We start from the raw sequence: 24,460 nt of genomic DNA, 5'->3' as shown, positions 1-24,460 counted from the left end.
GCTTGGTCTTCTAGTTGCGCCAGGGCGCACCGGCCGCAAGTATACTGTGTCTTTTAATACAACAAACATTTCGAGATTGGAAGATCGTCGGGCCAGATAGCATCGGGCAGGCAGACAGGCATATTTATAAAGCAAAACGCCTACGTGGAGACTCCTATAAATATGCTTGGAGCATCTGTTAGTTCAGTTATAACGAAGAGCAATATACTGAAATAGTCAGAAGGTTTAAATCCAAAATTAAAAACTTTTTTAATGGTTTTAAATTATGTGCCGCTCGTAAAATATCTTATCTGGCGTAATGTAATCGAATACAGGCTTTAAACGTTTACAGCAGCTGATCCCTGTTACATGGGTACAAGTGTGTACATATTATTTAAGTTTACTGACATAGACTTTATGCTTGTTTTTCTGTGTGCGTTAATTTAGCCAGGATGTTGCGTTTGGTCCTTGCCTTGTCCTGTGTGTTCGGAACGGCCAATGCAGTCTACTACTTTGAGGGACCAATCGATTTCACGCTCTGGCCTGGCGCAAGAGGTTTGTCTTTGTCGTGTTTATGTTTTTAGGGTTCTGGAGAGTAATATTTTCCCTGACTATTGCAACCTATTGTTTTTAGTGAAAGTATTGAGATTAATATTACTATTTTACCTATAGGCTATAATGGCTTCAATAGACTTAATGTTAACCTATGGTAATCTTGTCACTATTTTATGATGCTTGTTTTTAAGTTAATTGGTATTTTAAGTAATTTTTCGTAGTAAGTATTTAACGCGGTCTTTGGAATATACTGTCCATATTGGTTTATAACGCTGACATGAGGAGGTCGATTTTATTGATAAACTGTTGCTTGAATTTATATTTCACCCAGGTGCTTAAGCTAGTTTTAGCGCACCTTTAAGGATTCATACGCACTTTTGCGGCTAGTATGACTTACGTAATTGGCCAACTAACATTTCATTCATAATGTTGTTTACTAAAACCACTCTGTGTTTTAACACTCGCCTTCAGGGGTGGAAATGTCGCAGGTCCAAATGCGATTGTAATCTGAATTTCAGGCCCGGAGGTGGTCCAAGCTGTCGTTCAGAAGTTGGACGTGTCGCAAGTTTTCTCCAACGATTTTCTGCTTATGCGGCGCTTGGCATACGTTCAAACGAGAGACGGTAATTTGCTCTGTTGTGATATTTATTGCCTTGATGTTAGCGCGGTCGGATTGGCCACACTAGTTGGAATTGAGCAATTCACGAAATTCATTCTTGGACGGGCGTCTGAAAAGTTGATTCTGTAATATTTACGCAAAGATTTTTCTTAATGCAAAATTACGTGTAATCATTAGCCGTTTTTACCTTTATAGCTAACATTCTCCTACAAAGAAAAACTACGAAACATAGTTTAAATACTACTGCACGTATATTTTTATTACTTCATGTCTGTTGGTAGACATGAAGTCCTTTGGAAACACTAAACACAAAATATCAAAGTATTTTTTAGTAAATCGACCTTAATAATTGATTAGGATTATTTATTCTAGGGTGATTTTATCCTTAAAATGGATTTATCAGAAAAAACGACCGTTGATAAATTTGCGTGAAATGCAAAATTTTTGAATAAGTTCTTTTAAAATAAGACGAAAAACGTGGTTAAGATGCCCGAGATATGTATCGCAGATGGCGCTACCCGTTTTTCAAGTTAATAGTGTTTCAAAAAGGACCATTCTTGCGTTATAACCACATCCCTTTTCGCTTAATCGTACCGTGTTTTGGACATAAGCTTCTATACGTCTGTGGATCGGGTGAAAATGTGTCAGGCATAATCAAATGTTCGAGCGCAGGTTCTAGTAAAAAACCCAAAGTTTAAAACATGAAAAAAAGAAACACCTTTCTGTTGATGAATCAATTATACTTTTTCTTATTGCTTTACTCTTAATACATCATAGGTTTTATAATGACATTGTGAAAATGCTTTTTTTGACTATTTTGGACATGCAAATATGGTGAAGCAATCCAACTAAATGCGATGATTAGAACATAAAGTTGTTGGAGTTGATCCATTGTTCAAGTAGCAAGGAGTTGAGACGTGCTAAAGACGTGCTGCTAACATCTTACTAAAGTGTACCCGTCGCCGAGCAAACCTAAACCCTTATAAAGACTTTCCTTTCTCCTTACAACAGCTTGCAATTTTCCGCACAGTGTTCTTCTGTTTCTTACCTTTAAAGCTTAAAGGACAACTTGGATTTTCCACTGTTAGTACGGTTAAAACACCCTAACTTTTGTTACACAATCAGTAGTTCTTTAAGTATTATTAAGTTATGTTATGTGTAAACATATTTGATACGTGTCAATTTTTGTTGTGTTCTAAGCAAAATTGCTAAACTGCTCCTAAACATTTTTTCTATTTTTTTTTCTTTGCTAATCACTTCGAAGAAGTAATTGTTCTTGGGTCATATAGAGTAAACAATCGATTTAATAAAATGGCTAAAAGGATGCAAATCTATTTAAGAAAGGGCCTCGAAGGGTTGAAAATTTTCAGCGGTGCTTATAGCTAAGTATATACATTCACCTTAAAACAATAATCTAGTTAGCTCTATTTATTAAACGTACATACTTTAAACTATTACCCTCATTTTCAGGAACTGTGCCAGGAACGTACGATGATCCGTATTTTTTCGGTGGCATTTGGGGCGTGAGCGAAGAAATGCTGAATGAAACAATGTCGCCGGATTTAAGAACGCAGGTATGCTCAAATCGTATAGCGCGGTATCAGAGGTTTGTTTGATAGCATAGAAATTAGGTTTTTGATAACACAGTCGCGGATTGAATAACAAAAACTTATTTTTTGTTGTGATCTACTCAAAACCGGGTGAGTCATTGATGAAATATATTACATTTTATACTCGCTAAATCATCACATTGCCTAACAAAACAAACGACTGTTTTTGTAAAAACACTCTGCCCAAACCCCGACTGTGATTTTTTTTACTTAAATGCAAAAGATAGTGTTTTCCGGTTATGAAGCCAAGATATGTTTTAGCGTGTCCTAGTCGTTGTTTACATATGTACTTCTTATATGGGAATTTGCTGCACTGAAACGCAAATCATAACTGTAGAGCCTGATTGCATTTCCGTGGTGAAACAGTAGCATATAGGCCCCGAGTACCACAACTGAGATTTGATTAAAAAAAAAGTTTTTTTTGAGTTGGTCAGATTTAGACAGATCAAGACCTCAATAGTGGCCCCTTGATATATGAAATATAAACTATCATCTTAAACCTCGCTGTTAATGTTTGTAGGTCGCAGAACTATTTCCGTAACAGAAATCAAGTAAATTACCCATAACTAAACTCTCAATTATTTTTGAATGACGCATATAGGGCACCAAAGTCTCAAGTACTTAGGATCTTTTAAAGACATGATCCGTTCCCAAACGCAACCCTCTATTTTTCTACGCGCAGATTCAGGGAATCAAGTGGAGATTCGGCATCGATTGGCGCGACGTAAAGTGGGTCGACTTGCGCAAACCTATGTACTCGGGCCTGGCCGCTCGCCTGTACCTGTCTCTGCTCTACCCTGACATCCCAAAGGACATCAACTCACAAGCCGTGATCTGGATCAAGCACTTCTATAACAGCGATAGGGACCAGGGCACGGTAAGCAAGGACCAGGTCTCCACCGTCACCAACTCGTCGTTTGTGGAGATGGTCGATCAACAGCAAAGGAACGACAGTAAGTACTGGGAAAATGTTGACACTTGGAATAACAGCCGAAAGCCTGTTTGACAACTTTGTTTAAAACTGTACTCACGATTGAAGGGCCTATGTGCGTTTGTGTATGTTGAGAAAACTATAGTTTAGGATATTCCCATTTTGTTTAAACTTAAAAGTTCACCTATTTTGTTTAAGAGAAAATTTAACGTTTTTTCGATAGTTGGTTTGTTAACAGTATAGGTTAGTTGGCGGAACAATTAACAATGCACAATTAACTTGCGGAACAAATAACTTAACAAGAAAAATCCACAATGTGTAATAAAGCTTGCATCCCTCCGGTTAATAACTACTTTAGAATTTGTAGTTAATCATAATGCATAGTCAAAATTTCATCTTTATTATAATAGATGAAGCTAATGACTTGACTAGAGTTGAACAAAGGATTGACCTCAACATTTTTGGAAACTAACCTGAAATAAACTTGGATAAAAAACATAAGGGACTGTATAGGCAGATTTCTTGACCTGCTTTCGCGATGCCAATGACTTAGTTTAGGATCAATATGCACTGACAGAAAAATGGCATTCTGCCTGTTTAAGTTGTTATGCTGCGGCCGCTATGACGCTGCAATACAGTTAACGACGGTTTAGAATGATTACAGGCTCCAGGGCAACATCACTCTTTAATTGTTATTTAAAAGCATTTTCGCACTTAAATTAGTCCTTGGCGGAATTATTTTTTCGCTTCAGTATAAAGTAAATAGACGGAAATAAATGTAACACTGATTACAAGCATGAATACTTGCCCAAAGCGTTCAAAGTGTATTGTTTTAGGAAATTACTTTCGTAAGGTTGATGGAGGATTTTCAAAATTCGACACAAAATACGGAAAATTTTGACTCTAAATATTAAAAAGTCCAAACCGTCTAAAATTGGCGATGATAAACATCGCACGATTTGGATATTTAACTACGCTTTTGCATCGAACGATCTTATGATAGTTGCACACCCACTATTGGGCCAAGATAACGTAAAAAGTTGTTCAGACTAAGTCCTCCAAGTTTATAAGGATTTAACGTAATTTAACGTAAAAAAACTTAAGCGTCATTATTAAGGCGGACTATGTGTACCGGGGCTGTGTAGGTTTAGGACTTAGTTATCTTATCTGCATTCCATCACTAAATCACTTCTAGCAAAACAGGTTTTATCGTGGATTTACATTATCGCAACGGTCCATACATCCGAAATATTGACTGCAACTCATCGTAACTTTAAAGGGGAGTCCTATGTTTTCTGCGTTTTATTTACGACTAAATAACACTGAATAGTTATATTTAGAGGCAACATATTTTCGCAAATGAGTAGTGTGAATTTAATAATTAATAGGTTAGTATCATGAATCATCACGGTTCAAGATTTGACGTGAAGTCCACTTTGAACCGTACAACCACAAAAACACCCGTAATTGCTATTACTTCGTGGTTTATTGTGATAGCGGGACTAAATAGGTCGACTTTTTTGTGATTGGAGACAAATCAATATAATAAAACAAGCATTGGCAACTAAAAACGGTCTAACAAAAAGGAATTTCGTGTCTAACAGTATAGGTGTCAAGATTCACTCTCCATCAGGGGTTCTTAACTTTTTTCGGTCGTGGCCCACTTTTGTTTTGAAACAATAAAAAATAAGAATATTTTATAATAACCTACACATATCGCAACTGTTCATGCAAAACTTGAGATTGTATTATAAAATAAATTAAAGAAGTAAACGAACAGAACAAAAATTTTCACCAACTTCACAATTTTGCCAATGCTCTGTTGCCCACCTCAAAACGTTTCTGTGGCCCACCGGTTAGAACTCATACTCAGTATTGGGCTCGTAACGACACAATAGACATACTAGCATTCCAAATGAGCTTTACAAATAAACTTGTAATTATGTTACACCAATTTGCGAGTCCTATGCTAAACGTCCTGTCGAATGCTATGCGGAATGAAAATTATATTTAAACTGTGTTAAATGAGGAAGAAATATGAATAAAACAATATAAGGCGTAAAACAACCAAAAGCGACCAATGTCTAAAAACGAGCGAGAACGTAAAATTTCAATAGTTTAGAATGTTTCCTGCGCTTCCTAAAAACCCGTCTGCTCTAATTTTCCATTCATTTCCACTAAAACCACAACGAGGGTAAAAAGGTGTCAGTGCCGAATGTGGCTAAACTAATTGTTATTAGGGGCCAACAGAAAACGTAATAAGATCAGATATAAAGCGGCAAAGGTAAGCTGCAAAAGTTAAGGAGCGATATAAGTTGCGTGAGTGGAAAAGGAAGATTGAAAAGAAAAAGAACAGTCGTACAACCATAAAACGAAGAAACAACAATCACACACAAATGATAATATAATCCAGTGTTGTAAACAAATCATTTTAAAAAGATTTTAGTCCCAGTCAAGCCATTGGTTAAACAACTCTAGTGCAATTTAATTGATTTCTAAAATACCTCAAGTCGATGTTAAGTTTTTTTGAATAAACAGCAAATAAAGTCATAATTAGAGCGTGTCAATTCCAAGTCAAGTCGTTTTCATAAAAATTAAACGTTAAAATATTACAATGGAGAAACTCGTCCAATTATGAACAATAACTCAACTAAAAATAACAAAAATGCAAAATACAATAAGCTCCTGCAAAAATTAAGATAAATAAACCAATTTTGTAAAAAAAATTCTGAGTGACAACACTTAATTTCAACATAGCTATATAATTTGTTTGAAAGACATAAGTCTAGTTAAGTCATTTCTCCGAAAGAATTAAGTATAGTCAAAACAAGTCAATTCTCCCAAAATGCCTGAGTAAAGTCTACTTATTTGAAAATAGAAACTTAAGTGCACCTAAGTCAAGTCAATGTCTTGAGTTAATACAACACGGGTATAATCAGTGAAAAAAACACTTTTTTTGCAGCTTGTGCAGTGGGAAAAGTGGATCTCATCTTCCTAATGGACGGTAGCGGAAGCGTTGGATTCTCCGACTTCAAACGGGCCATGGATTTCGTCGAAAGTCTTATAGAGCCACTCACGGTATGTTAGTTGCTCCGACGAAGTTGGGTTTAGACATGATGATGGCCAGCAGGGGAACGTCTTTACGAATATTTAAAATAATTAAAATGTGCCACGTATTTTAGATTCTCTTGTGATAATAGAGCTTAGCGGATCTATGGCTAATTTCTATTGTGCTTTTACCTGAATTTGAACTGAATAAAATCAAATCAGTTTGAAAATATATTAAGATCTACATCATGGTTGAACAATGTTGAAGCCCTAATAAAAGACTTACAAGTTTTTTACAAGTTTAGCTATTGAGTAAATATATATATTTTCTTTCAACATGGTGAAATATGAATACTCATGTTTCCACACTGTTAAAATTAAGCTAATTTTTTTCGAAAAGGAAACAGTTTATTTTTTTTAACTTTAATACTGTTTTCTTTTCAAATTATTTCTGGAATTTACTTTTGAAAAAACGCGCATAAGTTAAACCGTCGCTGTTAACCCTAATGCTTAAAATTGTCCCCATGCTTTACGTAAGTAATCCGCAAGGACCAGGTGTTTCGACGCACGAGTCTTAATAGGCTTTTAAGAGTTTACGAAACAACTTTAGCAAAACGTTTCGCGTGATAAAACGTCTATGTTTATCGCACTGCGGTTTGCTTGTTTAAGTTCACATACCTGCACCGCTCCTTTTTAGCAAAATGCCATTTTGAATTGTTAATAACCTTTGTAAAGTCCAACCATAAGTTTGTCCTGATTGCACGCAGCTAAGCCTCTCAACGCTTAATGTGAAAAACCACATCGCAAATTCATCCAGAGGGCTTATTAAAGCTCTTGAGCTCAACTGTAAAAACGCACCAAACGTGCAGGAGCAATTATAGAGGCTAATATTGGTTATTAAAACGAGCTGTGACCACAAAATCACATCCACATCGTTAGAGTTGTATTGCGAACATAATAATTTAAAACAGCAAGGTCATGTACAACATGTCCAAATATTTTCCGTTGTTATCTAGTTAACTGATGCATTTTTAAATTACAAAGTATTTGTGTAACAGTTTTAAGGTATGCATGACTAGGAATTAAAAATAAGGTCAAATTGCAAATCTAAAGTGCGCAAAACTTTAAAACAATCAAAATGGGAACACACTATAAGACCTAAAAAGCAACAATATCTAAATCATAATTAAGACCAACGAAAATAATAAATCTAATACGCATTAATATCATGGCATAATAAGATCTGAATCGCCTGAATAAGAGACAAACCTGTCAGAATAAGTCCTAAATTCATCCGAATAAGGCATAAAATAACGCATGAACCTTTAGGGAGAGCGTACGGGACAATCAGGGGCCATGGGCCTGGTATCGGCCACTTGGGCTCCCTAGTTTGATAGGCGCCGTTAGGGAGCCATTGTTTTGGTAACGTAGTTTATGGCCCTGTTTCGGGTTATTGGTGAGTAATGCGATGGGTTAGTAAATAGGTTAGGGCTGGAATTAATATGAGAGTTAGTGATGTAGCCCACTTGCGGGTGGGGCTGGGGTTAGGTATAACGTTGTTTAGACCTAAATATGGCCATTTAGGTCTTATACCGACGAGTTAGGACATATGTTGATTTAGGTAATACGGCTTTTAGGTATAATAGTAGTCCTATTTTAGTCTTATTCTGAAGTGTGTTTTGTTCCGACCTTGATGTTGTTGTAGTTTATTTTTTATAGCTGGGGTCCATCAAAATACAGACAACTGGGTATAGATTGCTTGTTTATCAACTTACAAAATTTCCGCCAGATTCGACGAAAGCTTATCGCGTGATGCCCTGACCTTTCGCGCACTTATTTTTCCAGATCGATCGCAACGGTGCCAGGGTGGGAATGGCGCAATACTCGGGAACTCCGCGGGTCGAGTTCTACTTGCGTGAGCATTTCAACCGACCATCCTTGCTGAAGGCGATCCGCAAGTGAGACTGAGATTTTTCTCGAACTGATAAGATCGAAGGCCTTTAGACGCGCACGTGCGATGCTCATAGGTTAAGCTTTATGCCCGCAATTTGTATACACACTCTAAACGTTGGTTGGAGGAAGGCGTTTGCTGCCAAATATCCTCGAATTTCGAAAGGTTTCAAGGTCTAATTGTTTGTGTTCACTTCCAAGCTTGTCGTACCAGTTTCTGCCGAAAAAGCCGAAAACTTTTAACGAATAGATTAGATAAAGAAGGGAGTTTTTCAAGTTAACCAAAGAGGCAGTTTTCACCTAGCATTGCGGTCATGGTAGGTTGACAATATTCAGTCATTTAAACGTAAACCAAAGTTAAGCCAGGGGCACTCTTACATTTGTTAAGTACATTATTAAACCACTTACACAATAACGCAGTTTTGCCGCACTTAACTGGCGCGCCAGTAGGAGTTTCCTTCAGAATATTTGATAGATTTAGAGTACTAATATAGTTTTCAGAAAACCAACCAAAGTTCTTATCAAAACAGCGGGCGGATAATCATAATGGTGTCTGCAATCCTGTCCAACCCTAAACTAATTGCCCCCTAATTTATTCGCTAAACTTTTCCTTCAGTAACTGTTGCTGTATGGACAACTACGTTTCAATCGTCGTTTGTTTTCATTTTTTAATGTGATAGCATTCACTGTGCTGAGATTGTAAAGGTTAGCAGTTAATTAAAAAATCCACCAATAACTCTTAGCAGTGTTTAAGATAATAAACCGCTGTGACTTGCGTACTAAAGTTAAAATGAAAAAAACATAATGGTTCTGATGTTAATTTGAATAAATAGTTACGGGCCAACACATGCTGGGCAACTTTGGCCAACAAAAAAACTTTTGATGATTCCCGAACTAGTCAACTTCCTGTTTGCACCACCGATACTTTTATTTTATTTGATTCTTGAAATTCCATTTCATTGCAGCGTCAAATACAAAGGTGGAACCACCCTGACGGGCGTTGCCCTTAACACTGTCTTCCGACGGATGTTCACTCCCATCAGAGGAGCACGAAGGACATCCGAGCTCGTTCCGAGGGTCCTTATCGTTGTGACGGACGGACAGAGCCACGACAGCGTCATCTGTGAGACATGTTTTCTCATTTTAGTGAATGTTTATCCTCAATTCACGTTTTGGCCTTTTCAAATTATTTGGATATTTAGACATATATATAATATACACCTTCTGTACCCAATTTTCAGATTTAACGTTCCTATTCAAAAATCTTTAAATTTCCGTTTACAAATTCTTGTTCTCAAAACATTTTGATACGTATTCATTAATGTTACGTTTTTATATTCACAAAGTTTTCCTCTCTAATTTAAAAATGTGGGTTTTCTATTCCCATGCAAACTAATCCCTTTTGGCAATCTCATTAAACCATAATCAAAATCACATTGTCCTATTGGCGAATTTTATAGTTTTGTTTATTTTTGTCCATTTACAAATATTTCAATATTGAAACAATGTCCTCATTTGAAAAAGGTCCTTCTTTGTAAATGCCCCACATTTTCTATCTTTTGTCGCTAATTTACAAAAAATCGCATCCTTTAATTTACAAAAATCGCATACCTTTCAAGTCGCAAAAAAGACTAGTTCAACACAAGTTATTATATTATTATATCTATATGATTTATTTCCTATGTATAGCTAACGAAAAGCATAACTGAGTCTTGATTTGAATTATTCCCCGGTTCTTAACCCTTCCGTACAAAATCAGCTCCATTTTATAGGGTAAGCAATTTCAGGAATGATCGTTATTTCTATAAAATTTAAATCTGTTGCGACAATTCTATGAAATGCTGTTATTTACGGGACAGGTCGAATTTTAAAAGGATTTTCAAAAGGAATGTGCTCGTAAGCCATCTTACCGAAAAAACATTTACCGCTAGGCATTTTGCAAAGATGAGTAAAACGTGTTTCTTGTATCACTCTTTGTAGCCGCCGCCCGTCGCAACCATTTGTCCGGGATCAACGTTTTCGCTGTTGGAGTGACTGAAGTAGTCAACAAAGACGAACTGGTGACCATCGCGAGCGGCGCCGAGTCCACCCACGTGTTTGAAATCACAAACTACAAGTAAGCCCCAAACAATCTGATGCTATTTAACTCAGTTTTAAGAGCAATCTTCCACAAGACTAAACGTTAATAAAACTTAAGATAAATCAGGTGGCACTGTATAAAGTAAAATTGTATTGAATTCTCGGCAAGCATTGGGTGACTTTGACCTGATGAAGCACGATTGTGCGAAAGCTTGACGAGAAGGTTAAAACCGAGTGTTGTAAAGTTTTTTTTGGCAAAATGACTTGAGCTCACTTTGATTATTCTTTACGTATTAGGTTGGGACTTCAGTCAATTAAAATTTGCTTGTTCATACCACTGATATAAAAAAATTAAAGCAAGGTTTGTTATTACTATAATAAACAAAAATCAGAAATAACTCGACTTACACGAAGCCCATGATGTTCTGTCTAAGTGTATATATTTTTAGTGGATTTTCAAACACTACAAAGCGCCATAGGTTACCAGTGAAACACGGTGGTCCTTTAGATGATAAGCCAGAAGATAATTTAGGGTGCTAAATATTAATTATTTACTCCAATTCTGCCTCGAGTCAAAATTGTTTCCCCACTCCTGAGACTTAGTCAAATAGTTTGTTCAAAGAGCAGTAAAGACAAGAAATTTGCTGTTTGGTACTTAATCATAACTATAGTTTAATAACCCTTCTTTAACATCAGTTGTCATATAGAATTAACAAACAACAATTGTAGTACAGCTTTGGCAGTAACGCAATAGTTGTACCACATTTGAACAACCAGCAGTGGGCGAACAGGATTGAAGTGCAAAACCAATTATAACATTATTGAGTGTTTGGGTGAGGTTGGGTCAAATATTATTATTATTTAATATTATTGCTCAACCACCTAAACCCAAACGCTAAACGGCACCCTAACCCAAATAATGCTCCTTGTGGCAGGATTCTAGACCAGAGCCGTATTTCTTTGCTATATATTTCATTTTCTTTTCTACGTAAAAATGGCCGTGTTTGGAATGTCGTTGATAACGTTGCCAATTGCTTTTAGATCTTTGCAGTTCGTGAAGCAGGTCTTGCAAAGTAGAGCGTGCACTGAAGCTGCGAGATGGCCACCTGCTCAACAGGAAGTAAACAGTAAGTAATCTGTCATATTAAAATAAATATAGTTCTTGGAATTTGTTATTATACTCATCCAGATGTTAAGTGAATGACTGTTTGTTACTGCCAGCGTTGGACTTCACAAGAAATTTTGTTTTTAATAAACCAAGATGGTGCGATTGACATGACTTGATATTCTTGAAGACTTTTTTGTGTTTGAGTTTTTTTTATGTAAATTGTATGTATTAAAAGACGATTTATGTATCTAAGTGGAAGTACACTTGAGCATGTACAATTCAAAACATCTTTTTCAAATTACGTAGAATGCTAAATTAAAAAAACTTATTTTTACAATTTACCGTATTAGCTATAAAGAGAGGTTCATGGCTATTTGTTATTACCAACGTCGGCATACTTAACACTTTTAATAGTTATTATATTTATACCTCTTCGTACGGCGTATCTTTACCTAATATCAAAATCTGCATTATCCTACATCTAGATTCAAACCAAAACATCTAATTCTAGATTAAAATAATCTAGAATGGCAACTCTGCTGAAAAGAGAACAAACTATGAATATTTTGGCCAATCGGTTAGGTATGTCTAAATTTTCAAAGCGACTTCAAGTTTAATTGTAAAACGTTCCGGGATACCTGGCCATTTAATAAAAAAAGCGTTCGCCAGCTGCAAACGAGGCATAGCAGTCGCAAGACTAAAGTAAAATCAAGTAATTTTAAAACAGTGAATTAAGTGCACTTAGTAGGCCTACGCAATTCATTGACTTAATTTACAGCAACTTTTAGGCGTGTTCCTTCCCGGCGAAGAAAAGCACTTGAAGATACAGGTTACTGACAAGGGAATCACACTCCGACTGGAAACGGCCAACGGATCGCTCGTGATGGTCGGGTCCACCTACATTACGGATCCCAACGATGTAAGTCCTTTGAAAACAAAGTCATTAGGAGTTTGTAGCTATATTGTGCAATGTTGGCGATATTAGAAGTGTGTGTTTTCCATTGCTAAGGAGTTTATGTTTAACTTTTTGAGAAAATCTTCAACAATCACTGATGAAAAATGCTGCATAGTTGGCGTTTTAATTTAGTGACATTTACAAAACGTTCAATATTACTACACTTTATTATGTAATGCTCTACAGTGGCGACGTGTTATTCAAAAGTTAATAAAAAACTACTGACAGCTAAGTAAAACTTCTATAGCGAGTTTCAAGTTAAATTTCGAGCTGAGCAAGCTCTTCTTGCTAATGTTATTCAAATACGTTTTTTAATCCACAAATGCATATTCCGAATAACATACCACTGTACAGTGTACAACATAGTATGTATTGTATATAATAAAGCAGTCATATAAAAGTTTTTGAACGTTACTAAATTAAAATATCTGCGACCATTTTAATTAGTTAAGTTATTTGCTTTTGATAAATGATATATATATTATGTCTTTCAGTATCCTGGTGTGAATTACCCGGTCCAAATCTCATTGTAGTTTTAACATCCTTACATTTACCAAAACGTTTAACTGAATATGATTATCGTGAATTTTGGCTGACAGAGTTTTCCACTAACTACAAAACAAAGCCGTAATATCTTGGTTAAAGGATTTGGTGGCTTGAACAACTCAACTAAAAAGAAAGGGCAGCGTTTTACTTCTAACATTACGCCTTAAACTTTAAGGCTCATTGATCGTAACGTGTTATAGGCACTACACGCGTTCCTGCTTAACATTACCAACGACATGGCCGAGGTCTTCTTCAATCCGTTCGACTTGACAGCCGGATGGCCAGTTCGCAACCAAACCGCCAAGGCTGTGGTATCCGGCGTTTCGGGAACTCCGTCCGTGCAACTTTTTCTCACTCTTACATCGAAGTCAGACCATCCGGTGGATGTCACTCTCACCCAACGGCCGGGTAGGCGTTTCTCAAATCAAATTACATTGCGATACATTTGTCTAAAAATCTGCATTAATGCTAACATTAACCCAGTTGGTGATATTGCACTAGTTAGATACTAGAATCAATGTGTTATTCACAAATTAGGTTGGGTATTTCAGCTATGGCAAGCGATCCAACGTTGAAGTTTGTTGAAATTTCTACCTTTGGGAAAAAAGTCAAACAGAGCTATTCTACGTTGTGATACCATTTAAGGATTTTTTTAACAAGAATTACGTTTTAGGAAATCACCTTATTCGAACTGCGGAAAAAGTTGAAGTCATTGAACCACCCGAAGGTATTCTAATCTGTATATAATTGGTTTCACCAACATTTCCATATTGATAAAAAACACTTGTTCTACAGATGTACTCCCAACTGCGCCGCCAACTACAACGACAATAAAAGCAACAACAACAACTACAACAACAACTAAAGCACCTACAACCACAGCAACAACAACCAAAGCACCTACAACCACAGCAACAACAACAACAACAACTAAAGCACCTACAACAACTAAAGCAACAACAACAGCTATAACAACAACTGAACTATCTACAACAAAAGCAGCAGCAACAACAACTAAAGCTCCTACAACGACAACAGTAACAACAACAACTCAAGCTCCTAAAACGACAACAGCAACAACAACAACTCAAGCACTTACAACAACAACAGCAGCAACAACAACTAAAGCTCCTACAACAACAGCAACAACTAAAGCACCTACAACAACAGAAACAACAACAACAACAACCGAAGCACCTACAACAACAACAGCAACAACAACAACTAGATCACCTACAACAACAACAACAACAGCAGCAACAACAACTAGAGCTCCTACAACGACAGCAACAACTAAAGCACCTACACCAACAACAACAACAACAACTGAAGCTCCTACAACGACAACAGCAACAACAACAACTGAAGCTCCTACAACAACAACAGCAACAACAACAACAACAACTAAAGCTCCTACAACGACAACAGCAACAACAACAACTGAAGCTCCTACAACAACAACAACAACTAAAGCTCCTACAACGACAACAGCAACAACAACAACTAAAGCTCCTACAACGTCAACAGCAACAACAACAACTAAAACTCCTACAACGACAGCAACAACTAAAGCACCAACAACAACAACATCAACAACGACTGAAGCTCCTACAACAACAACTGAAGCTCCTACAACAACAACAACAACAACTAAAGCTCCTACAACGACAACAGCAACAACAACAACTAAAGCTCCTACTACGACAACAGCAACAACATCAACTAAACCTCCTACAACGACAGCAACAACTAAAGCACCTACAACAACAACAACAACAACAACAAAACCTAAAAAAACAACTGCCACAACAGAAATAGCAAAACCGACAAAAAGAACAATAGTAAAAACAACAAAACCTACAATGGCAAGATCTCGAATAAACACACCGAAACCCACCAGGCCCCCGTTTAGAATGGAAAAGGGTAAGTCTAAAGTGATGTGGTTACCGTATAAATATTAAAATATTTCTAGTTAGTCTGCAGACGTTAGCCACCTTTTAAGCCTCTTATCTGATATATTTTTTGCTTTCTCCAAACCAGGCTGCTTTAGCGACACGTACCAGGTGGATTTTCCCAGATTGCGGAAAAGGCAAAATTGGGCTCGAGTTGTAAACGCCACAATCCCCACAATGGAAGCGTTCACTGTTTGCACCTGGATTAAAAGCAACCAGAGGTGTGTTTTCGTGTGTCATTACATACATGAGAAGTGGAGTATTGTTTCATACTCTTTAGTGAATAAAGGCGTTGTTTGTTTTGCTCTTTAAACATTTTAAATTGCTGTACCGTATAAATAAGGGTATTTATTTGAATGAATTTATTTTCCATCACAAAAGCCTATTGTTTTCCTACGTGTTGCTATACCTATAATGAGAAATTAACTGTAGGATAAATGCTTATCAACTCAAACAGAAGTTTTACATTGGCACTTCATGAAATAGGGTTTTGCTAATCGCCTATGAATAAGGGTTTTGCTAAAACGTCATATGAATTTTTTTTTTTGTTAATCGCAGTTTAATCCCTATCTGTTCATGCCACTTAAATGGCAAATGTTTCAAACATCCAGTTAGCCAAGTTTGTTAGTTAATCACTACGCTTGAGCTGCTTGCAGTTTGTCCTCCACAACAACTCATATTAAAGATATATGATTGAAGGTATTTTATCCATTGGACATTATCCTGGATTTGGTGTCCAATGCTTTAGTGGGGAGTAGGATTTTGGGGCGAAACCCGAAAAGGCACGCGGTTTATGGGACAAAACTTAAAGGAATGATATTGCCCGACTTATGTGTGATACATACATATTTTTAAAGGTGTTACCCGGGAGGCTTCTTCCCAGGAGTCCGCGAAATAATTTGTTAGGGTATTTTGTCAACAAATTAAATACAGTATCTGTAGTTGATATTGGTTGGTTATGAAATTAAGAGAAATACAACGTAAGGAGTTAGACATAAAGCTTTTACTAGAACGCCAAGAGTCTGAATGAAAGAATATCTCGTTTTTAAGAGTGTCAATTGCCATCCTTTAGGTTTCAGCATGCGGCGATATTCAGCTATGCTGTCCCAGAAGAAGACAACGAGATCCTTTTCTATCTGCACGCCATGAACGGTTTCCACTTTCGGGTTGACGACAAAAGATATCAAGGTATTACGAAATAGCAAATAGATATAGAACAACGTTTACCTTTGCAATGTTCAGCTGGAATCTAAAGAGGTCTTATCGTTAACATGGATTGATATATGCTGGCATATATTTCGGGGAATTTTGTAAGTTTGTGTGGAAGTATAATTAAATTTGAAATAACAAGCTAAGGAATTCCTAACTTATCCCAATGAAGCTCACAATAGTCGAAAAAATAATAAATTATTTCAACAGGTTAACTCAGATGCTCGTATCTAAAGCTTAAGTTTTCTCGAAGTAACTTTAATTTACTGGATCGTTTTTAAACTTCAAAATGTTTTATATAACAAAATTCGCTTAATTCTATGAAGAAAGTAAAATTCTATAAAATAGTATCTCGTAAAATTATTGATCTTCAAAGGCAAGTTTGAAATATACCACAGTAAAAATCAGCAGGCATCTAAAAGTATGTTTGTTTTTATTGAGTGATCAATAATATGCATCGTTTTTAAGCTTTTCGTAATATTAAGATTAATATTTCGACATTTGCGCCACCTGAAACAACCTAATAACACGGGCTCATACGAATCCTGACTTAGCAACACACGCAAAGGACATTATTTTGAGTGGATTAACCCCATAACTATTCGACTGTGAACGTGTTTGAGGATTTGTTTGTGTTTTTTGTGCTTTTCGACGGCTAACACGCGTATTGTCCAAACCAGGCAACAGACCGTTCCTTCCACACCGAATTTGGACTTTCGTCTGTGCAAGCTGGGACGGGAGGATAGGACAGTCGATAGTTTACGTAAACGGCAGAATCTTGGGCACCTCTAAGAAACCACATGCTCTTAACCGCAAGGTCAGAGGCGGTGGAAGTCTGTATCTTGGAACCGACCAGGATTGCCCAGGGGGGTGCATCCAATACCAGTAAGTCCAAATCCGCTCTATATAGCTATTCTATTATCCCAAAACAGGCAGTAATTTTTTTCGTATACTGTACGCCCCAAAGCTCGCAAGTTAATCACGTAGCTATTTTTTATATTCAAAACAACTTTATCCTTAATTATAGTTTTTAAACCAATTTAGTTTACCAGATTTAACTTAATTACGTTTTGAACTAACGCAGTATTTCGCAAACTTTTTTGGCTTGCGGCATCCATGCAGAAATTATAAATGGAATGTTGCACCTTTACTCGTGTTTTTGCTGGGTGGTTAACTGTAACGATAAATAAACGAGATTGAAATAGCACATTAACTGTAAAAAATGGTTCAAATTTTTTTTAATTTTTGGCGGTTTTATCGTACACAAAATATTGTATTAAGAAGCTTAACAATAGAGCAAAAATTGGAATCCTAAAGAATGTGAAATATTTCTCACCCATGAGTGTTAAAAATGGCACCCGAGATTGCCGCGGCACCCCGGTTGAGAACCACCGGTCTTACGTATGGTGAAACGATACGACCAATGGGTTAATGAAATTATTGTAAAGCGATGTTTAAATATATATACCCAAACACAACTGCTTGTTCAATAGCATTAACTTTTCCTGCATGTGGTAGCATTTATCAGGGTTTAAACGGATACGTTTCTTCAGTTAATCATATATTTTGCTAAACGTATTTCTGGCTTTGAGGTGCAAAGTTTGCAAATTTATGACGGTTGCAGCACCAACGAAAAAAATGTTTGCATAAAATTGTAAATCCTATTTTCTATTTAATAATCCTAAAGTAAAAACCGTTGTTGCATATATGTGTATATATTTATAAATATATATGGATTTTCGAGCAAGCCAAGGCCAGGCTAGGACAACTGGCTTGCGGTGAGGTTCGAACTCACGACCGTGGTCAAACAGGGACCGATGTTCTACTAATGGAGCAATATAAATATGTATTCAATATCCAACAAAATATTGGTTTGATTCCTTTTCGTTTTGTCATCCAGAGATAACGATCGTTTTTTGCTTGATGTTCAATATCCACAACCAAACTTACCTTAACACTAAACGTCGATAGCTTGAGCGCCGTTGAGAGGCCTTCTTGCTTCAAAATACTAAGATCAAATGATTTCCTTTAGCCAGCAGTTCAGGGGCTCCATATCCGGTTTCAACATGTGGTCGTATGTGCTTAACCGACGGGAAATGAAGATCGCCTCCACGTGTCAGAACGTGTTCGGCAATGTCCTTCACGTTACCCCCGATAACCTTGAAGTGCACGGTACTTACGTCAGCAGGTCGGCCAAGAACTGGTGTGACGTATGTTCCCAGAGACCTTATCGCTCCGGATAAAAGGGAGCATAACAGCTTTTGTCGCATAATTATATATAACCAAAAATAAATGTATTAAGTCATATTAGCAGCGTAACAACTCCTGCTTTCACGGTAAATTCATCCTCTCGTTTACTGAAATAACTTCATCCTGAACAAACGAATAAATAGATCTTAGTTATAGATAAATTTCATCGAATTATAAAAGTTAATAAATGTTTTATCAAAACGGGAAAATATTGCGTTCTACTTTTATATACTGTAGACCTTGGTGTTTACTCCACGCACTAGTACGGCAATTTCAATTGTTCATTGATGACCAGAACTCATTCTAAGATTAACTGTAGTAAAGATATTAAACCGATCATTTCGATTACCTTAAACATACTGTTTTTTAGCCGTTGCTTGAGTTGCCTATATTATATTCCTTATATGCTTATATTGTTGCTATCCCGCGTTACATATAATATGTGCACATAAATTTATAGAAGCTGCCATGATGTTTCTTCTTATCCGAATCCTATGCCAAAATAAATCATCAAAAATGCAATCACATCCAGCTGTTGTTCTTATTCGTACAGAGTAATGAATTTCTCTCAGTAACCAGGCATGTCAGTGAGATGGGTTAAATTTTTATAAAACTTTCATTTTTACATTTGTTAACGATTTGTCTTTAGCATATAATTTATGGATTTTTTTTTAATTTTTACAGACAAGGTAATTTAACTTGTAATTAGTTTTGTTTGAAACTGTTGCTTTTCTAAACCAAAGTAAAAAAATGTAAATGTTTCATACGAATAGAATATAATTAGAAAAAGTTTTATAATTAAAAAAAGTCGTTTTGAATCATGATCTGTCTTATTCTGACATCCGCGACATTTAGTTTTTTTACGTATTAAACTACTACATACTAATTTCTTGATGTAATTTATTGGCATCTTAGAATGTCTAGCAAATTGGATTGTTGATTTGAAAGCAGAAGTTGGTGCGCATACGCCATACGGGCATTAAAATAAGTTAACCTGCCACGAGTAGAGCAGCATAAAGGCGCGACCGAAAAATCACATGATGTAATTAGCAGGACAACTTGAAATAAAAATTTTTAGAATAAAAATTACACCAGAATGATTTCTACTATTAGCCTACCCCCTGTCTTTACCACGCCTTCCATCACTTTCTATTCTTATAGGCCTACCATATAGTTTGACATTTTACATTCAGATGGGTCACTTCGTTATACTTCGTTCGTTAACTATATATACTTTTTATTGTGGTGTGCGCCGTGTAGTTTGTTTGACAGAGTGTTCCGGTCACTGCGAAGTCACCACTAATACATGCAGCTCTCACAATCCTGTGCTACTCATAGCATCTGGTCTTTACGGAACTACGGAGTTGGTAATATTTTCTTATTGAACCGCCGGCGTCTTAGCCATGCTTCATTTGAAACTTCTACGGTTTTTCTATTAATATTTATTCCAAAACTTTACCACTAGTTATTTACCACATATGTCTTGCAATATGTCTTTAGTTAGGTCAGAAGGATTTTATTGGTGTTGCCACACTAATGGTTGTGTAAAGATTATAAAACAAGTTTAATGTGCAACAACACAACTATATGGAAGAAAACTATATATAAATTAAGCTGATGTTTCGCTGTCATATTGAAAGTTACAAGAAAAATAATGAAAACGAAACTGCGGTTTAAGAGTGATTTTTTGCCATACATAACTCACTTGTAGCTGAAACGATTATAAGATCGAAAATTAGACCACAAATTTATTTTGCTGTTAAAAATTCAGATAACCGCAGTTGTTAACCAACTTACACAAAAAAACGTTAATTTTGAGGCAGAGAACGCTTCGTTACCACTAGTCAACATTCTATCAATTTGGAATTGAATCGGCGCCGAAACAACCCAGTATCAGGCTACTATTATAAACTACCACTTAAAATCGAAATCGGATGATGTTATCTGATATTATCGGGAATCCTGAATAACTAACATATACTGAAGATATCATCAACGTAATGTAAAATAAGTAAGCAGTTTTGTGGTACTACTAGAAAAAAAAGCTTAACGTGATGTTTAGAAAAAAAAATCTTAAATAACCATAGTTGAACAAAATAAGCCGACGTGGGCAATGCAGTACTTATAACTATAGCTCAGAAGTAAGTACCGGTGGCGCTAGCGGCTTCCCCCATTAAAGCAGCTACAGTATAAAGCGAACAGAGCCGACCTGTAGGCTCCGGCTGGGTCGTTTAATCGCTGCCTAATCCACTTAAGCGAGGTGATCGCGCACAAACGACGAGCTAAGTGGGCTCCGGGCCGCGTCGTATCTAATCGGCGCTCCGACCATATTTGACAAAATCAATACTCGCCGGGCGCGGGTGTGTAGTAAGTGGACTTATTTACGCAGAGAGCGAGAATAAGCGGGTAGAAGGGGGGCGGTGGTTCTGTGAGCCTGTCTCACCTTGAAATTTAATTAGGGTCGTCGGGAAGAAAGAACAGTGTGTAGCAGCAGGACGGAAAGGTATAGGCAAAACTTGCAGACCAAATGGAAAGTTAGCAGTGGCTCTGTTTATTCGTGATTACCACATGCGATGACAAATTCCTTTGAAGGCAAAATCTAGAAGGTTGCGGATTTGGATCATATTTGCTAGTGTAGGCACATTAATTGAGTAAAATTTCGAACAAACTTTATCTCAGCCCCTGTTTATTCTTAATTACCGCGGGTGGTGACGAATGAATATAAAATCTAGAAGGTTGCAGTTTCGGCAAAGTATCATTATTAATAGGCACAATAATTGCGTGAAGTAAAATTTTAAACGAACTATATCTCTGCCACTGTTAATTCTTGATTAGCCGCAGCGAGGGTAACAGGACCAATGTTGCTATGATAAGAGATGAGACTCTTTGCCTTTCGGCTTTGCGTGTCGTTGGAAACTTTCCCAGCTTTTATGTTGGTTCACGAGTCAGACAGGCGGCTTCGCCAAGCGCGTTGTACGTGTTAAAGCTAATATATCAACACCTTTGAGCCAATGGGGTTCTGTGGTAAATTCTGTGTTTATTGTGGCTTCGTGGCGGGGTCCATACTATTCGTTGACTGTCCGCGAAAGTGTTTTAAAAAGGCGCGGGTGTAAACTTTAAACGGAAGGTTGAGTAAGGGTTAAATCAGGCTAGAAACTTTTTACATAAGCGTTAGGTTGAAATAGGCATAAGTTTAGCTCAGACATAATCCGCCCGTCATATTGCAACAGTGACGGTAATAATGGAGGATTTACAAAACTGTAAGTTTTATGGTTCATTTGCGATACGCGAACACGATTTTTATGCGATAGCCACTATTGTGTTCCAGTAAACCTGCCAACACAATCCAATGCTGTTGCGTATACAACGCATTTTTGTGATTTTACTGCGCAACTTTGTAGCGATAAGCACGTTTCGTACACTTTAAAAGCATTTAAGCACTACTCTGTTATCATGGGGAACCAAGCGTACGTTTGTCAGTTTGTCTCAAGGCACCCTTGAACCTTATGACGCAGAACAGGGTTCCTGCGAAGTAAGTTTATCCAACACGTCCTATGCAAACAACAGTCTCAGAAAAGGTGAAATTTTGTAACGGAGAAAATATACTTTCGAAAAAAGAATTATTTATGTTGAAGCATAAGTTTATTTTAAAGCCTAATTCGTGTTGATTCAGCACACATTCACTCTATGTGTTTTAAATCATCGTTATTTATTGTTTAAACGGACAAATTAACATGCTACTTTGGAGCGTAATCGTTGGCGGTTTTGGTTTTACCTATAGTATACCTATATAGTATAGTAGAAATGCCAAGACTTATATAGAAGTATTAAGGTTATTAAGGTAACATTTTGAACGTTTCGAGTATCGCTATGTTTATAGGCTTTGATATTCCTAGAATGTGTTACCTGGTTCAGCATAATGGTGATAGATCACTGTCACAGTCATATGAGGTGTGCGACGTTCCATTTACGATATTCTTCTACGTCAATATATACTTGATTAAATATTGACCATAAGTGGTGATACATATTAATCGTCTCGTTTGAGTCAAGTATACTTACTTGGAATTGACTTTCTGTTGTCTATTACGTAGGGAACATTTGCGATTAGGTTTGTTGCAATCCTTTTGGAAAAAATAAACAATCAAACTATTAAATCAATTTGACTTTAATGGCTAAAACACATATTTGACGTAAGAGTTTTAAGCTTAACGTAATCAAGTCAGGTATTAGATTAATACAATCAAGTTCAAGTTTGGTAAATGAATTGACAACTTAGAATTTTAAACAAATGTGTTCGACGTGTGTATTTATCTGTTGTTCGAGTTTTACTACTTTTCTATGTTTGCACTGTGGTTTAGGCAAGATTCGAGCGCTCAATGGGATAATCTGTCTTCTGCTTTGTGTTTCAGTAAACCCATGTCACAGACGATGTTGAGGAAGATAGAACTGTTGTGGCGAGCTCAGGTAAAGGTTTACCTCGAGATAACGTTAATCAAATCAGTCGTGTAGTCACGGCTTTCTCGTACTGTCATGGAAGCAGTTAAATTTGTCGTATAATTGGCACTCGTTATACGGAAAAACCTTATTCAGAAATTCAGTGAACAAAATATATTGATGCCGTGCTGCTTTTTTGAATGTCCAGTGCCTGAAGATAACTGATATGACGGAAATAAAATTGTGAGTTTCAGTAGCCGACAAATGGAAAACTTTTGTGCAAATAGGATTTTAAAGCAGACTATAGAAGCCTATACCACCTTCTTGGGCGCAGGTTGTTTAGTTATGTTTAGAAAATAAGGCTTAAATCGGATTTTTAAGAATGCAGAGCACATAATAATATTGTATTGCTGAAATCAGCGTAGATAATAGTCCAGCTGAGTGTAAGCCGCATAAACATTTTGCTAAACAAATCCAAAATCAGGATGTTCCTAAGTCAGGAAATTCAGACGATTTCCTTTAATAAGAACTTCGTCGTGTAAAATTAGAATCATGTTAAAAGCAGGAAAAACTTTTCAAGCGTCGAATTTGCTACGCCGCAAGAAAGTGTGGATTTTTTGTTGAAAGGAAGTGGATTGTGTTGAAAGTGTGTTTTATCTGAGAACTCAATCTTGTTAATCTAAAAGCAGTTGCCTTTTAGATATTGTGTCAGTTTGCAAAAAAGCTAGTTTTGCTATAGTTGCTGTATGTTTTGCTTTTGTTGAAATACGAATGGAGTATGGTCGTTAACATAAGTATACGCAAAGTATACAGGACGTGATTAAGAAGTGTATTAAGGAAGTTAAAAAAAGTTTCTTATATTTTGCATAACGCCCTTTTAAAATATTCATCGTACCTAAAATATGGATAACATATATAGATAAATAGTTACGGCCACTAAAAATTTATGTTTGACAGCCACCAAAGCTAAACCTTGAAGCCAGGATGCTGGCTTACATTTCAGCTGGTGGTCCATCTTAATTGACAGACATTGTGCGAAGGTGACATAACAAGTTATGTTATCGCCTGTCAACATCATCGGTTGCCAAGCGACGCTCCTCGCCCTAGAAGCGACGCAGGTGTGGTTTGATTCGGGCGTGATTGCCTCTGATATTTGCTCAATTTAAACAACGAATTGAGTCAGTAAACTAGCGCGTTTTCGACACTTCGTGAGCTGGGAAGACTATCCGTCC

The 24,460-nt window shown here is 36.7% G+C and overlaps 1 protein-coding gene across 1 annotated transcript; it reads left to right on the top strand.

Annotated features, from left to right (window-relative positions):
* Positions 1–426: 426 nt before the first annotated feature.
* LOC146158937 (uncharacterized) lies at positions 427–19,382 on the top strand. Its single transcript, XM_083384662.1, has 18 exons — positions 427–534; positions 1,053–1,157; positions 2,624–2,727; positions 3,446–3,716; positions 6,657–6,772; positions 8,588–8,700; positions 9,658–9,815; positions 10,673–10,808; positions 11,813–11,898; positions 12,668–12,798; positions 13,581–13,788; positions 14,054–14,107; positions 14,176–15,135; positions 15,274–15,303; positions 15,421–15,553; positions 16,405–16,520; positions 17,222–17,426; positions 18,574–19,382. The coding sequence occupies exons 1-18, from the start codon at positions 432–434 to the stop codon at positions 18,782–18,784; spliced, it is 3,240 nt and encodes a 1,079-aa protein (XP_083240788.1). The 5' UTR covers positions 427–431; the 3' UTR covers positions 18,785–19,382.
* Positions 19,383–24,460: the final 5,078 nt, after the last annotated feature.

Source organism: Ascidiella aspersa, chromosome 3, assembly GCF_963924565.1.
Source record: "Ascidiella aspersa chromosome 3, kaAscAspe10.2, whole genome shotgun sequence".
In the NCBI taxonomy this organism is placed as follows: Eukaryota; Metazoa; Chordata; class Ascidiacea; order Phlebobranchia; family Ascidiidae; genus Ascidiella; species Ascidiella aspersa.
Note: the sequence above shows the minus strand (reverse complement) of the source record. Positions and strands in the feature narration are given on the sequence as shown.

Excerpts from the sequence above, each read along its gene's own strand:
- LOC146158937 (XM_083384662.1), top strand. The coding sequence starts at position 432 with ATGTTGCGTTTGGTCCTTGCCTTGTCCTGTGTGTTCGGAACGGCCAAT. Across the intron at positions 13,789-14,053 it reads CACTCTCACCCAACGGCCGG|GAAATCACCTTATTCGAACT; the intron begins GTAGGCGTTTCT and ends ATTACGTTTTAG. Across the intron at positions 15,554-16,404 it reads TGGATTAAAAGCAACCAGAG|GTTTCAGCATGCGGCGATAT; the intron begins GTGTGTTTTCGT and ends GCCATCCTTTAG.